The sequence below is a fragment of the Choloepus didactylus genome, chromosome 19, assembly GCF_015220235.1.
Source record: "Choloepus didactylus isolate mChoDid1 chromosome 19, mChoDid1.pri, whole genome shotgun sequence".
In the NCBI taxonomy this organism is placed as follows: domain Eukaryota; kingdom Metazoa; phylum Chordata; class Mammalia; order Pilosa; family Megalonychidae; genus Choloepus; species Choloepus didactylus.
The window spans coordinates 57,431,236-57,448,038 of NC_051325.1; the positions used below are offsets into that span (position 1 = coordinate 57,431,236).

Consider the following 16,803-nt stretch of genomic DNA (forward strand, 5'->3'; position numbering starts at 1 on the left):
CAAGCGTTTTCTTTATATTAGAAATTATTTTAATTATATTAAATATATTTTCTTTATATTAAAAATCAAATAATTGGAACCTTGTAAACTCAAAAATTTTTGTCCTCCCTATTTTCTTGCATGCCAAGTAAATGAGGTTGAACGTCACCAGCAATCACTAGTGACTTTTTTTTTTTTTTGCTCTTGAACTTTGAAAACTTCTTGTATGCAGAAGTAGCTGCAGAACTTTTCAGCTAGTTTTGTTATCAGCTTTTGCCCTTTTGCTCTAAGAGGACATTTTCAGAGGAAAAAAACGTCCCTATGAAACCTAATGTTGAATAATTCCACCTGAGGACATGTTTAGGTTATCGCTATTTTGGTAATTTTGCTATTATGGTAAGGCAAGGAATTTACTCCAACAAATGTGAATGTATCACATGTGAATTAAAATGTCTTTTAAGCAAATGGTTATAATTTATTTTTTAAGTTGAGTTGCATCAACTGTAATGAGTTTTAGTCTCCAGGGTGTGAAGCTTTGTATCATTTTGGTTTTGTTGCAAGAATGTACAAATATTGTACCTGAAACAACCATGATGTCTCAATGTGTAGAGTGGGGAATTTTCTTTATTAAACAAATCTTTAAATGGGCATTGTAATTTATAATAATAGCAATGGTACACGATATTATCCTCCTTTTTTTTTAATACCTATTTTGTGCTAGGCCAGTGCTAAATGCTTTACTGAACTGATGCCACTCAAATGGGGAGATATGTAATGCCACCATTTTTCAGATGAGAAATGAGCATGTCATTCCACTGTGTGTGGTGGTGAGCAACTCACTTTTCCTTGATGAGACAAGATGTCAATATTTCCTTTTCAGTTTATGGAAACCTGCCTTCCTCTTATTGACAGTTGACAATGATTTCATAGGGTCTTTTGTTGAAGGATATTTCAGTTGCCTCCAGTATTCCACAATTGCAAATTGTCCCCTTGAGCATCCTTGCACAAATCTTTGTGTATGTGTGAGTGCATTTTTATAAATCTGGGGTGTGTTACTTGAATCCGAGGAACTCCAGGAAAGCAAACAGTGCAAATAGTCACGCCTTGTGTTAGGGCACAGTAAAACACTGTGGTTGTGTCTAAGCCAGGGGCTCAGGTGAGATGGTGGCTGGGGGCTGCCTCATTGCACTGCCACTCTTCCTGGATGTGTTGCCCCCATTTACCTCACCTTTTATCCAGATCCGACCTGTCCTCCAAAGCTGTCTTCTCTCTGAAACTTCACCTGAACGATCAGTTCCCTGAAGCTACTGTCCCAGCATCTGGAGCACTTACCCCATTGCTTTAGGTGGACCGTTAGCTGCCTGTGGCCAGGAGCCAAGTCTCCCCACAGCCCCGCCCCCTGGTTTCTGGAACAGTGATCAGCCCAGAAAAGGCACTGGTAGGAACAGGCAGAGTTTTCTCTGGTACTAGTGATTAGAAAACCCATCGCAAGCTAGCTTAAACAGAAAAAGAAGTAATTGGCTCATATAATTGAAAAGTGTGGGCTAGCCTTAGCTCAGGCTGGGTCCGAGGTCTCCTGCAAGTTCATCAAGAATCTCACCCTTTCCTCCTGTTTCCCTTCTCCCATTCACTGGCAGGTTCTCCCTTCGTTGTTCCACAATATGCTCCAGTCCTTTCCTATCCTCTCAGAAACCTGCAAGAAGCCTCATCCATTCAATTTAACAAGTATTTATGGCGTGCCTGCTATATGCCAGGAAATATTCTAGGCCCTGGGGATAGAGCAATGAGCAAAACTGACAAAAATTCTTAGCTACGTCTGCTGATTCTCTCTTCCCCAAAGTTATAATAAATGTCCGGGGCTGAGTACTGTTGGCCTGGCTTGGGTCACCTGCCCACCCCTGAACCAGTCCTGGAGGACCACGTGGAGTGAGTGAGCTCCATTGGCAGGTGCAGGAGGGGTGGGGGGAGATGTGCTTCCTCAAAGGAAAATCAGTGCATTTTTGTCAGCAGGTTGAAGAACGGATGCTGCTAAGCGGGCAGAAACAAGAGCTGCCCACCACTCCTGGGACATGCTTGCTGGTTGGCTTGCCCCATGATCCCAGGAATCCCTGCCCTCGGGGTCCCCAGTGCCCAGGCATTGCTGACACACACTCTCTCTCCCTTTTGATTGCTGCAGGTGAAGGTGAGTGAGCGGGCTGCCTCACTTAGCAACATGGTGCCCCTGCCTCGCAGTGCCTACTGGCAGCACATCACGCGGCAGCACAGCACCGGCCAGCTCTACCGCCTGCAAGGTAAGTGCAGGGCCCATCCGGTACCCTGGGGGTGGGCCAGCACCCAGCAGCTGCAGAGCACCCAGCCCCGAGGAGGGGGTCAGCTCGACTTACTGCTGCCACATGCCACACTATTTGGTTCCCTCTTCCCAGGGCCAGCACCCACATCTAGATCCCTGGGTGTCAAATGTTTGCATCCATCACAATGACCTGAGGGTTTATTTAAAAAGCAAATTCTTAATGCAGATTCTTGGGCCCTCAACCCCAGAGGTTCTAGTTCTTAAGATGCAGGATGTGGCTTAGGAATCTCCATTTTTAACAAACCCCTGCACAGGGTTTGGGCAAGGGTTCCACGGTCCATACTTTGAGAAACAGTCTTTTGGCATAATTCTCAAAGTGGTTCTTGGACTAACAGCCTCAGCATTACCTGGGAACCTGATAGAAATCTAATTTTTAGGACCTTCCCTAAATCTACTAAATCAGGAACTCTGGGGTGGGGCCCAGCCACCTGTGTTTTTAACAGGCCCTCCAGGTGATTTGGGAACCACTGGGCTAGTGGGGAAAGCACTGGACTAAGGCAGGGAGTCCTGGGTTCTGGTTCTGTTGTGTGACTAAGCAAGTCCTGATAAGCTCCTCTCCCCGGAAAGAGGTCTCTGATGCGGGGCACACAATGGCCCATGGGAGAGACAGCAGGTACACTTAGAAATTCTGTGTAAACATTTTTATCTTATCCTTTTAAATGTGCATCTTTATGTTTTATTGCATGTAAGAATAACTTATGCATGTGCAACTTGTAAATAAACAAATAGGTGCGAAGAACTTTTCACGGCTGGGGGTGCAAGATCACAGAACTTTGAAGAGATGCACTAGACTGAGGTCCTCGAAGCAAAGTCAGTCCCTGGCACCTAGCTCTTAGGCATAAGTTTGCTGAATAAATGAATACAAGAGTGAATGACCACAGAGAACAGTGACCTTCTCTTGGCCTCCGTGATAAACGCTGGCTCTCTGCACCCCAGCCACCCCAGCCTGTTTCAGCTGCTCCTGCTGGACATTCCCCAGAGAGCTTTGCACGAGCTGTTCCTTTCCCCGCAATGCTGCTTCCTCCCCCCTCAGGTCTCCCCTCCACTGCCCCCTCCCCAACTTACCGCCAGAGTGGAAACCTCTGATTGCGTGCTCTCATCAGATGAAGGCAAAGACCCCTTCCTTCATCTCAGTGTTCATTTCATATTTATGCATGTGGCCGTCTGACTCAGGATTAGCAACTCTGCCCAGCAGTGATGGCCGGGAAAGCAGGAGAGCTGTGTTGCTTCTTATTCCCAGCACTTTATCCCCAGTGCCATGCGTGGAGTAGCCATGCATAAACATTTGTCGCAGGAATAAATAATGTCAAGAGGACATTGAGGGTCTTTACATTCTCGTCTTTATGACTCTCCGCTCTGTCAGTAGCAGAGAGCCTGACAGGGAGGAGAGAACGACTGCACGACCCAGTGGGTATCTGAGCTTACCTTCCAAGGCACAGTTTTCCATGATGGAGGGACACAGAGAACTGAGTTAGATCCGGTTGTCTCAAATGCCATGTGTTCCCAGACTATCCAGAAATTTTTGCAATGTTTAAGTTACAGCGTCACAGTATTTGTCATATTATACACTAAGGCTACTATTTAATTTCTTTCAATATCTTCTATTTACATAAATATAGTTTTAAAAGAAAAGCCCATTTCACTACCTTTATCCTATTATAACAGCTGGCTATATTTTTCTAATATACAATAAGCTAAATACTAACTACTGAAGGTCTACAAATTGTTCAGACGTACCTAAATGATCTTGCTCCCCAGCGTGGTCATCTACATGACTAGAAGTTCATCGGTTTCTCCAACCCCTCCACCTCTCCCCCACCCTGTCCCCTCTCCAACTAAAGAAAAGGAGAAATGAGATTGGGAAAATTTAATGGTCCCATGGTTGCCACACCGTGATGTCGCACAGCATATGGCTTCTCTCTTGGCTGGTGTTTATGGGTCGTGATTGCTCCGGGCAGTTCACAAAGGTTGATGTATATCAGACTGACTTTTTCTGGCAGATCTGGAGGTTAATCTTGGAAATCAAACAGACCCTTGTAGGGGAATTAATCAAACGGGTTTGAAAATATTTTCTTCCTTTTCGCCTCAAATTTAGTCCTAGAGCGCCACCTGCTGGTTTCCTTTGGAATTACCATTTTATGGTGACATTTGGGCAGGATGCGATTGAGAGAGGTGTCGGTTCAGACATGTGCCATATACAATAAGAAATATTTAATCTTCCTTCACCGTGTCTCCCCCACTTTTCAGTTTTCATATGGAAATCATCTTCTACAGTTAGGCAAACACAGATTCAATATGTGAAAGAGGTTTATTATGAAAACTGTGGAAGAAATTTATGAAAGAGAAGGCTAAAACCAGTGCATGCTGAACTCAGTATTCATAGGATTCTTTTAAGAATGTATTGGGCAAAAGCACAACAGAACAGCATTTCCCAAATTGTGTTTTGTGGGCTGCTAATCTTGGTAGATATTGCCCCCCACCCACCCATCCACCCAAAAGTACAGTGACCAAATAAGTTTGGGGCAAAAGCTGCATGTTAAATTTTCCTCTTGGAAATTCACAGTGCTAATCATTTTTTCAAGGGTCTGATAAAGTCCTGCAATAAAGTATGTTTAATCTTGTTTAAACCTAAGCTTTGCAAATTTATTTGAACACGCAACTTCTTCTCACTTTTTGTATAAACATTTCCCTAGTGAAGTGCTGAAATGCCAGATTTGTTCTTCACGAGGGAGACAGGACGCATTCAAAAAATGTCTTTTTAAAACCTATACTTTGCTGAGAAGCTACTGGGTGTCAGTCTTTCCACAAGGCACTTAGCTTACCTGAGTTCATTCAATCCTCAAAAACAGCCCTGCGAGAGTATTTTATTCTCATTTGCAGCTAAGAAGTTGGGAAATTGAAGGATTAGTAATGTGCCCAAATCACTTCTCTATCTTCTGGGTCATTAAGGTTTTTGTCTCACATTCATCCACTCATTCATTTACTCAGTAAAGGTTTATTGAGTGTCTACCTAGTGCCAAGCGCTTTGCTGGATGATGGAGACTGTGGGACTGCTAGACAGGCATGTTCCTGCCCTCGGGGAGCTTGTAGTCTGATGAAGAGTAATGGTGTACAATTAAACAAACATTTCATTTCAAATTTGCTTCATGCAACAATGGAAAGGAAGGGGTTTTTAATAGAGAAAGATGAGGTAGGGTCATTGGGGTTGGGGTTGGGGAGGACGATGACAAAGGACATGCTTTCGATGGGGTGGTCACAGGCGGCCTCTCTGAGGCTATGGCCTTCATCCCGAGGCCTGGAATCTGAGAAGGGGTTGCTGTACCGAGAGCCAGGAAAAGCATTCTCCATGGAGAGATCAGCACGTGCAAAGGCCCTGGGGCAGGAAGGAGCTGGGCCATTCAGGGGGCAGAAAGGAGTCTTGTGGCAGGTGCATGAGGGGTGTGGGGAGACAGGCAGGGGTGGTCGCAGGCAGTAAAGACTTGCTGGGTCCTTCGTTTGGTGGTGTCAGGTTTAATTTATGGTCTGAGGCAATCATCCTGACTGCTGCGTGGGGAGGGGACTGCAGGGGACAAGAAAGTAACCTGGGAGAGCACCCAAGGCCTGAACATGAACACGCTGTGAACAGCTGCACACAGCCAACCCTTGTCCACCTTCCTCACCTCCTCCGTGAAGGTGTGATCTGAGGAATAAATCTCTACCCTCACCGCAAAGATACTCTGTTGTTCTAATCGTTTATTATTGGAATTGCCTTGGAAGGTAGCATCATTTATTTCAAAATTTAAAAAATAAAAATAATAGGCACTTATATCACTTTAGATAATTTTAGGAAATCAAAGAGGGGCCCCAATATTTGTGTAACACTCTTCTGGGCACCTTCCTTCTTCCCTTATTTGGTCCTCCTGGCAAGTTTGAACGGCAAGAACAGGATTCAGTGGATGAAGATATTGAGATATCTGGAGATTATCTTAGTCTTCTGGGGCTGCTGTGACTAATTATGTCAGATCGGGTGGCTTAAAACAACAGAACCTGATTCCCTCACAGTTCTGGAGGCCTCTGAAGATTCTGGAAGAGAACTCTTTCTTGCCTCTTCCGGCTTCCGGGGCCCCTGTCATTCCTTGGCAATCCTCCCTCGGCCTCTGCCTCTGTCTCACCTGGCCGTCTGTTCCCTCTGTGTGTCTCTCCTTCTTATAAGGACACCAGTCACGTTGGATTACAGCCCACCCTAATTCATATGGCCTCATATTAACTTGACTACATCTGCAAGCACCCTATTTCCAAATAACTCACATTCCTAAATACTGGAAGTCAGGTTTCAACATATCTTTTGGGGGTGCACAGTTCAGCCTGTAAGAGGCCAAGTCCTTGCTAAGATCACACGGCCAGTGGGCGGAGTGACTGCTGTTAGAACTCCGGTGATCTGACTCCTAGTCCGGGGCTATTTCTTTTATCCCATGGCCTTACCTGAGGAGGAAAACCTGCCACCATTGATGATTCAAAGACATAGGTCATTGATTGAAATAACTGCTGAGGACTCATTCCAGCCTCAGCAGTTTACATATTTATGTTAAGGGGGATAGATTCTTGGAGAAGGATTCTCCAAGGATAGATTCTTTCAATACTGGCTCTAGCACAGTCACATATATTGTGTGTGCAACAGTTAAGAGAGAAGTAATGGATTAAGATCTGAGAAAATGTGAAAGGATGACCAATACACTCAGGCCGCATACTCATGTCTGCAGGGGCCCAGCAGGAAATCATGAGTGAAATAGGGCAGGTGGGAATGGTGGGGGTCCCTGGTGTGTTGCAGGGATGGTGTGGGTTCCTCTAAGCAGGGCGATCTTCAGCCACTTTGAGTGGATCATGCTGTGGCAGAACATAGGACTGGGGCTGGCTCCCAGTTTTCCAAACCAGGGAACTCTGCATCCTTATGGGAAGTCTGCAGTTATTTAAACATTGGCAAACTATTCAAAATTATTTATGAGCCTGTGCCAGCTACGACAAAGGTCTGGACCCAGATGTTGTCTACAGGCCAGTATCAGCTTGTGATCTTTGTGTGAACTGCAAAAATATGGGAGGGGTAGGAAAATCTTTTAATCCATTCCCTGGCTTTAAGCTAAAAGAGACATTCAAATCAAGCCAGAAAGATTCATTTAACCATCAAGATAGAAGCTGTAAGCGTTTTTTCATTTGGACTTGACCCCAAGTGAATGTTATCAGTCCCTTTTCTGGCAAACTCAAGAGTCTAAGGAGCTACAGGTGAAGGAGCAGAGAATTGCGGTCGCAGTTGACTCGTCTGGGGGGGGGGGGGCGGCCGGTTGCTGAACCCTCGGCTCTCGGCGTTGCTCGGAGGGTACCGGCGGCGGGGGCTCTTTCCCGGAGGCGAGGGCGAGGCGGGGGACTGGGCCCGGTCCCCGGCGGTGGCGTGCAAGGTGTGGAGGGCGGCGAGAAGGAACAGGCGGGACACGTTTCTTTTAGGGTGAGGAAGCCAAGAGAGCTTTATTAGGGGAGAGTACAAGCTTATATCGGGCGGTTTAGGGGGCGGGGTAGCTGTAGGGGTTAAAGGCTTGGATTGGTTCTGAGAGGGCGCGGAGGTTGTTTGAAAAGGGGCGGGAGTTGCTCCGGTAACGAAGAGGGTGGAGGGTGCGGGTAAGGCACAGGGGGAGGTTTTCTCCGGCAAGCCCTCCCCAACGGTTGTACTTTGGGGTGAGGAAATGGGGCCTGCATTCGGCTCCACTTTCTCAGGCCCGGGGGGCCGTGGAGGGCGCAACCACCCGTGCCCCACTACCTTTCCTAGGGGCTGATCAGTTCCCCTGGCCCAGGCCCGCCAAGTCGGAACTCGATAACAGTGTCCCGCAGAGAATGGCTTTGCACTTGACTCAAGATTCAGATTTAATACCATTTGCGCTGTCTGCTCCTGGAGGGAAATCTTATCAAGCTGTAGAAAAGGTACACTTGGATTTTTACTTGTGAAACTCACACACATTAATACAATGTCTCTTCGGTATCGTGTAAGTGTGTGTGTGCAGGAAAAAGAATTTGTGTGGCTGGGAGGTAGAAGAAATGATTTCCAGTGCTATGAGATATTTTAACATCCAAGACTTCTCTAATCACCACTATTGTGTACCAGCAACTTGATGAATGGATATATAATTGTCTTATGATTCAGATTTGAAACTTGCAAATATCTGAATCCATGGTTTCTTTTTTGTTTATTTGCTTGCTTTTTTTTTTTTTTTTTTTTTTGATATTGTGACAACAGTAACTCATGTAAGACATTACAGTTCATGAAGCTCTTTGTCTTAAAATCCTCAGCAGTAAGGTGAGGAGGGGAAATAAATGTTCTCTTCCTATTTTGTAAGAGTGGGAAAGTTATGTTCTCCCTTCTGGTAGGAGATCTAGTGGAACTCAGACTCAGGTCTGATTATAGTCAGAGCTGTTTGTGATAATGCAATAAAGCTTAAATTTAACGTTAATGATCATATGCCACCATTATCCTTTTTGTGTGGTTCGGTGTTTAGAAAGGACAGTGCATTTTTTAAAAAGTGCATTTGGCTGGAGTGTGCAACCTGCACTTGGCTGCAGCCTCTTTGTGTATTATGCCTGCTTGAGCCATGCATTTGGTTTCCAAAGCTGCTGAATACAGTTGTGGGGTTTTCCTCCGCTGAGTCCTGGGAGCTCTTCCCACAGCAGACACATTTCTTTATTTATGGTAACACTCATCCAGCAGATGGCAGTGTGTTGTTTTTACAAATCAAGCCATGATACCTACAGGGTTTGGCAAACTATGGCTTGAGGGCCAGATGCAGCCCAGCCCATGTCTGTATTTGTAAATAAAGTTTTATTAGACCAGCCACACCCACTTATGAACATAGTATTTATGGCTGCTTTTGTGCTTTAACTGCAGCAGAGTTGAGTAGCAGGAACAGAAACTATATGGTTTGCAAAGCTTAAAATAGTATATGGCCTTTTATAGAGTTAGCCAACCCCTGTGTTGTGACAATCTAACAAGTGGACATAAAGCATTTTCAAGGAAAAACTTTATAATTTTCACAAAGGGGGCTAACAGTGGCCTTTTGTGTGACCTTCCCAAATCCCCAGATCCTCTGACTTTGCTTGGTTTGGGTCCTAAACCTGAAATTATAAAGGTTCAGTGGATTTGAAGAAGTTGTCCTTTACAGCAAAATTACTTAAGTATAAACAAATGCATTTGTATAAATAAATGCTTGTCTTGTTTCCAGTCAGATCTCAAAAGAGTGTCTGGACCCCAAGGGAAGAGATATCTATTTGGTACAGGATCTAAATTTTCTAAACGGTACAACTCTACAGTCGATTTGTTCAAACACCACAACTGCATGGAACTTTGAATAGGAAGTGAGATGCGGTAGGTTAGTATAGGCTGGAGTGAAATAGTGACACATCCCAGAGTAATTTGGGCAGATAATAAAAAACATATTTACAGCCTCCCCCTCCCAGCCCCGAGGATCTGGGGGAAGGTGCGGATGTGTTGGACATCCTCACCTGGACTGGTCTTGATGTTGTCACAAACATTGGGACTGGCGGTTTGATGTGCTGAGCCCTCGATCGTGGGACCTGCCCTTATGAAGCTCGTTACTGCAAAGGAGAGTCTAAACTTGCATGTAGTTGTGCCTAAGAGTCTCCCTCTGAGTACCTCTTTGTTGCTCAGATGTGGCCCTCTCTCTCTCTAACTGAGCCACCTCGACAGGTGAACTCACTGCCCTCCCCACTACGTGGGACCCGACTCCCAGGGGTGTAAATCTCCCTGGCAATGTGGAATATGACTCCCGGGGATGAATGTGGACCCGGCATCCTGGGACTGAGAGTATCTTCTTGACCAAAAGGGGGATGCAAAATGAGACGAAATAGTTTCAGTGGCTGAGAGATTTCAAATGGAGTCGAGAGGTCACTCTGGTGGACATTCTTATGCACTATATAGATAACACGTCTTAGGTTTTAATGTATTGGAATAGCTAGAAGTAAATATCTGAAACTACCAAACTCCAACCCAGCAGTCTGGACTCCTGAAGACGATTACATAATGATGTAGATTACAAGGGGTGACAGTGTGATTGTGAAGACCTTGTGGATCACACCCCCTTTATCTAGTATATGGATGAGTAGAAAAATGGGGATAAAAACTAAAGGACAAATGGGGTGGGATGGGGGGGATGATTTGGGTGTTCTTTTTTCACTTTTATTTTTTATTCTTGTTCTGGTTCTTTCTGATGTAAGGAAAATGTTCAGAGATAGATTGTGGTGATGAATGCATAACTGTATTATCATACTGTGGACATTTGATTGTATACCATGGATGATTGTATGGTGTGTGAATGTATTTCAATAAAACAGAATTTAATTGAAAAAAAAAAAAGTGTCTGGACCGAAAGTTTCCATAGTTCTGTATTTTAATCTCATCTCCCTAACTACTCTGAAATAGTGGTCAATACAGATGAAAAATTAAGGAAAATAACTGATGATAGTCTGACCATAGCTCAATGCAAAAGGTCACATGCAAATGATATGTTAATCACACAAGCTCCCATATGACCCTTATTTGCATGTCACTGTGGGTGGCCCTTGGAAAAAAATCCTATGTCATGATACTTCTGTTACTAATTTTTTTTTTTTAAATGTATAGAAACTTGTTACCAGCTAATTTGATTGTGGGCTTTCTTGATATATAACCTCCATTTTAAAATTCTTTTTGGAAAAGATGTCACCAGCCCTCTGAAGCTTCATCGAACAGAGACTTTTCCCGCCTACCGATCCGAAGCACTGACAGTAACTGCCAAGAACTGTTAACACACTTGTGGTGTGATCCACCCGTCCAAGGAGGTCACAGAACGACAGCGAGGGAAGTGGCGACAAAAGGAAGCTTCGAGTCCTGGCTAATTGGTCTTTGGGAAACTCTGCAATACAATATTTTTCTTTCTTTTTTTCCTTTCTTTTCATTTTTTAAAATCTTAGTGTAATTGAAACCTGTTCTGTAGATAATGACTTTTTGTTCCCTCTTTTACAGCTGAACAGAAAGGAATCAATGCCACAAAATGATTTTCTATCATAGATCCCACATCCCTCGCACTTCTCTGAATCTGTCCTTTTGTGTGGCTTCTCGTGATTTTCCTTCGGAGTGTTTCAGTTGTATGACAGTCAGTACTGACAATAAAGTGGTTCTTAATTATTTATTTGTTTATACCATATTCCTCAGTAACTAGTACTGTGGTTCTAGTGAACTAATGGAAATCATATTTTTATTATGTTACCAATTCGTTAAGTCAGTGCTTTGATTGCCCTCTTACAGTAAGTTCAGAAATAACTTTTCAAAGGACCTTTTAGTTTTGTCCATAGGGTTACAGTTTCTTTCACACACATTCCCCCTGCCCCCCCCCCCTTTTTTTCTTTTAAGCTTTTATTCTGTTGGGAGTACCTTCATGAAATATTTTGAAATAAAATATCTTTCTTCACCCATGTGGTCTTTGGATTCTGGCAATACGGTGTCCTCCATATCCTCTGGATTTCCGAAGAGTGTCTTGACTATTTTGCTTGTGAACCATAGCATGGTTTGGTGTTGCCTTTGATGTAAGCTGGATATAAGTTCAGCCATTTGTGCATTTCCCGCTCTTTCGTTAAACTGGTCTATACTGAGCATCTACTAGTGCTGAGCACTGAGCTACAGGACATGGATTTAGAGATAAAAGGCCACAGCCTCTGTTGCCAAGGACCTCATGTCCAGAAGATTGGGGCAAGGAGATAAGGTCACATACAGAGTGACACCTGCTGAACGGACCCCCAGGTGGGATGCATTCCCAAAGACAGGGTCCCTGGGCTCCCCAGGCTTTTTCTCTGGGGGGCTGCCGGATGGGGACTGAATCTTGTGATCACTGAAGGTTGCAGTTGCTCTAAAAATGCTTGGGGGAGTGAAAGTCTATCTGGTTCACTGTGCTCTTTCCAGTGGGGCTGCCAGATGAGATACAGGACACCCCATTAAGTTTGAATTTCAGATAAACAATGAATGATTTTGTGGTATAAATGTGTCCCAAATATTGCAGAAAACATGATCATACTGAAAAGATTGCTCTTTGTATATCTGAAATTCAAATGTAACTGGATATTCTGTATTTTTCTTTGCTAAATCTGGTCAACTGTAATTCCCAGGCCCCAGAACTGGGCCTGGCACATAGCTTGTGCTTAATAAATATGTGTTGAATGAATGAATGAATAAACTTGCATTCATGGGGTGGAATTGTTTTCTACAAGGAAGACAAATTAATTTTCCTTGTGTTATTTTTTTGTGCCAGGTGTTGGGCTAGGCACTTTCAAAAGCATTATTTTCACCAGAAAATATCCTGTATCTTTTTGGGAAAAAATTGTTGCTCAATTTAACTCTAAGAAAGGGAAATTAAAAGGTTCATTTTCATTTCCAAGTACATGATTTACCAACATGGAGACTGACTCCAATTAGAAGGCCTGGCTAAAGTCACACTTGGGTCTGACTTTTGGTTGAGAAGTCCAAGGACACTCCTGGTTATAATGTGTTTTTTTTTTTTTTTTCTCAGGAGTCAATAAATATTGAGGGAAGATGGATTGAATTCAACAGAAAATTAATCGGTGGATGAGGGATGTGTAAATAACTTAGTGCTAATAGCTTCATTGGATGCATTTTTGCTTTCTCTGGGTTCCCTGCGGCTACTTTTCCTATCATTTTAGCTCATCCTGCTTCTCCCCCATGTATTCATATTTGTCTTTTAAAATTTGGTTTGCCATGTACATTTTAAAATGTTCATTTCCTGACTCTTTTTTTTTCTTTCTTTCACTTCTAAAACTGTCTCATAAGAGGTTCTTCCTCATTCCCAGGACCGTGGTAGCTGACATGGAGGACTAAGTTAAAGAAATAGATAAAGAAAATGGAATTAAAGAAATAATTTTAATTTTAATGAAGTCAAAATTGCTGAAGCAAGTCTAAAGCTAATGAGTGGGCAAAGAAATTTGGCTGACTGTATTTAACTACAAGTGGGACTCTCTTTTTTGGACTTTTAAGAAGAGAAACATATTTACAAAGAAAAGTTGTAGTTCTATTAGGCTATCTTAACAGCTTTTATGTATTTCTTTGTATATTAGTCAGGGATCTTTAGACAAACAGAACTGATAGGAGTCATATAGATATATTAATATTATGAGATTTATTATAGGGATTGGCTCATGTGACTGTGGGCATGGGCAGGTCTGAATTCCATAGGGCAGGCTGCAGGCTGGAAACTCCAATGAAGGTTTTAGATGAATTCTCTGGGAGAAGCTGGCTGGCTGAAGTGGAGATGGAAATTCTTCCTTCTGACTGCTGAAATCATCAGTTCATCCTTGAAGGCCTTCAGGTAGATGAGATGTCTCTCATTGTTGAAGGGAATCTCTTTAGTTGATAGTATTCAGCAATAGTGCAACCAACTGACTGATGCTTTAAATCCACGAAATATCCTCACAGTAAATTCAGGCCAGTGCTTGCTTGACCAAACGGCTGTACACCATAACCCATGAACTTAACCATCACCCTGAGTAATATTCTAAGTGCTTTACATGTGTTATCTTATTAAATCCTTAAAATAGCTATATGACATAAATATAATTATCTCCATTTACAGACAGGTAAACTGAGCCTCAAGCAGTCTAATCTAAATAATATGTGAGGTTTCTTAGCTAATAAAGGTAAATTCACACTTGAACCCAGGCATTCTGATCCTGGAGTCTGCTCTGTGAAGCCCCCAGCCATGCTGCCTCAGGTCTCAGCAAAGTTTTTCTGTAGGGGCCAGAGTATAAATATTTTTGGATTTGCTGGTATATGGCAACTACTCAACTCTGCTGTTTTAGCAGGAAAACAGCCAGAAATAATATGCCAACAAATGGCATGACTGTGTTCCAATAAATATTTCTAAAGTTTCCGTGTGGTAGTTTGTCAAACCCTGCTCTAAATAAGAACCTCAAATTCAATATTACATTGGTTTCAGGTTTTTTATAGAAACCAAGAGAAATTTAAACAATGTAAGCTCTGCCCTTAAGTAAGGGGAAAAGTGATTTGCAACCATTTGATTTTTTTTTTTCTGAATTCCTAACCCAAAGGGTAAACATACAAGTGTGCAAAAAGGATTTGTGGTGGATTTGCACATAATTCAAACTAAATTCTAAGGTACTTAAGCCAACATTGCATATAAACTGGAATCCAGAGGTTAAACTAGAGAATTTTTTATTAGGCATTGTTGATATTTCTCTGTTTAAATTATACATTGGGAAAAGTCATGTATTTTTGGTGGAGAGAGGGAACTGCAGATTTTCCTTTGTATGGGCAGCCCAGGGCTAAGATGACTGTTTGCCCAGTTCGAGGCAGAATTATACAGTCATCCAGTACAGTGCTCTCTGGGGTAAGATGGTGTGGATTCAAATCCCAGGTTCTGCATTAATAAGCAGTAGCTCCTTGGGAAAGTTATTATATGTTTTGGTGCCTCCATTTCCTTCCCTGTGAATGGTGAAATGGTGGCATTCTTGAGGTTACCCCCATCATTAGGGTCATCCTGTCTGGTTTGGGGCAGGAGGAGGTTGGGTAGGAAGTGAGAAGCATCGAGGTAGAAAGCAGAATCTAGCAGATCTTGGATCAAATTCCGCTTACCACCCTGGCAATCCTCGCAGCCTCTGTTCTCATCTGTGAATGGGTTCGCTATACTGTCCACCTCGTAGAGTGATTGGAAAATTTGAACTCGATGTATGTTATGAGACTATAAATGCCCCCTTATAAAGTGCTCATCAGGTAATAATCTCTCTTATGTATGTTTGTAGCTACGTATTAGTGGTAGTCATTGAGAAATCAGTGACCAAAACATTTCTTGCCCAGTAGCAAATTTTTTAGGTCAAATGCAGAGAACCCAAGATATGTTTTCCCCCACCTTTATGTAATGGTACATTGATGGAGCTAGTTGGGATAGATGATAGTAATTTGTCAGTAATTTGTCAGACTTCAGGACTATCAGCATCTCTCATTTTTTTCTGCAATGGTTTTGTATTATTACATGGCATATGGGGTCAATCAGTTGATTTTCCACTGTCTTAGTTTGCCAAAGCTGCTATTACTAATACCTCAAACTGGTTTTGGCTTAACCAACAGGAATGTATTGACTCAGATTTTTTAGACTAAAAAGTTCAAAATCAAGATAATGGCAAGGCTTCTTTTCTTCTGGAATATGAACATTCTGGGCTGGCTGCCGGCAATCCTTGGGGTTCCCTGGCTTGAAATTCTGCCTCCCATCACATGGCAATGTCCTCTCCTTTCTGGCTTCTGTGACTTCTGGGTCTTCTTTATACGGTCTCCAGTAATCCAGATTAAGATCTACCTTCATTCAGTTGGCCACACTTTAATTAAAAATAGCATCTTCAAGAGATGAACCTATGTACAATAGGTTCACATGGATTAAGATTAAGAACATGTTTTTTTTCAGGTACATAAATTCAAACTGTCACTTTTACTCTTTTATAAACAGGAAATTGCATTGGTTTCTGAAATCCATCTATTCATTTAGTAAGTATCTGTTCAATGTCATTTATGGGTGTCCCGAGCTCTGTGCCAGTTGCTGGAAATACAGTATGCATAAAACAAGTAACATCACTGCCTTCAAGATGCCTGGTCCAGGGTGCAAAGTATGTAAGCCAATTGCTTAGGAAACAAAAGAAACAATAGAGGACAATCATTTGTTTAAAGAGATATTTAGCACTTTCTTTTTGGTACAATACTGACTTTTGAGAGAGGAAATTCTATATAAAATATTAAAATGAAAATCCCCTTCCCTTTCATGGAAGGAAAAAAATACATCTATTTTCAGATTTTCATTTAGATAACAAACTCTATATTTCCTTCACATTGAGGCTGCAAGTTCTTTATGTGGAATTTGTAGGTAAGGCTGCTCAGTCTTCTGATGAAGGTCAACAGTTAGCTGATTTCACTATGAATTCATTAATAAAGCTACTGTGATTTTGATGCCAGACAGCCCCACGAGTTTTCAGAGAAGTCAAGACCTCAACCAAGGGCTTCAGGGTTCTTAGCTCAGTCGCAGGAAAGAATTCAAGGACTAGTCAGTGTGTACAGCTGAATCATTTAATAAGCTCGAGCCTGAGAGCCCTGGGAATTCTCGGAGAACTTGACCTGGGGCTGATACCGTAAAGGTTCCTGACTCAGGCCCAGGAAAGAATTGGGGACTAGTCAGTGTGTACAGCCAAACAAGGACTAGTTAGTGTGTACAGCCAAAAAGTTTAATGCAAAAGTTCCTGCTTGGGGGTGGGGGGTGAGCATGGGCATTCCCCAAAGGAGGAGAAGCCCTCTGAGGGCAGGATCATTGCATTATGAGGACTTGGCAGTGCCCTTTCCCCTCTGGTTATGCTAATAAGGGATTGATAAGCTGCGCTTTTCATTGGTTCTTTTCAGG

At 42.8% G+C, this 16,803-nt stretch overlaps 1 protein-coding gene across 1 annotated transcript in view; it reads left to right on the forward strand.

Annotated features, from left to right (window-relative positions):
- DOK5 (docking protein 5) overlaps window positions 1–11,811 on the forward strand; it is a 159,761-nt gene extending 147,950 nt beyond the window's left edge. The window contains exons 7-8 of the mRNA XM_037812148.1: window positions 2,156–2,270; window positions 11,061–11,811. Coding sequence (XP_037668076.1) covers window positions 2,156–2,270; window positions 11,061–11,149 — 204 coding nt within the window. The 3' untranslated portion in view covers window positions 11,150–11,811. The remainder of the gene's footprint in view (window positions 1–2,155; window positions 2,271–11,060) is intronic.
- The last annotated feature ends 4,992 nt before the right edge of the window (window positions 11,812–16,803 follow it).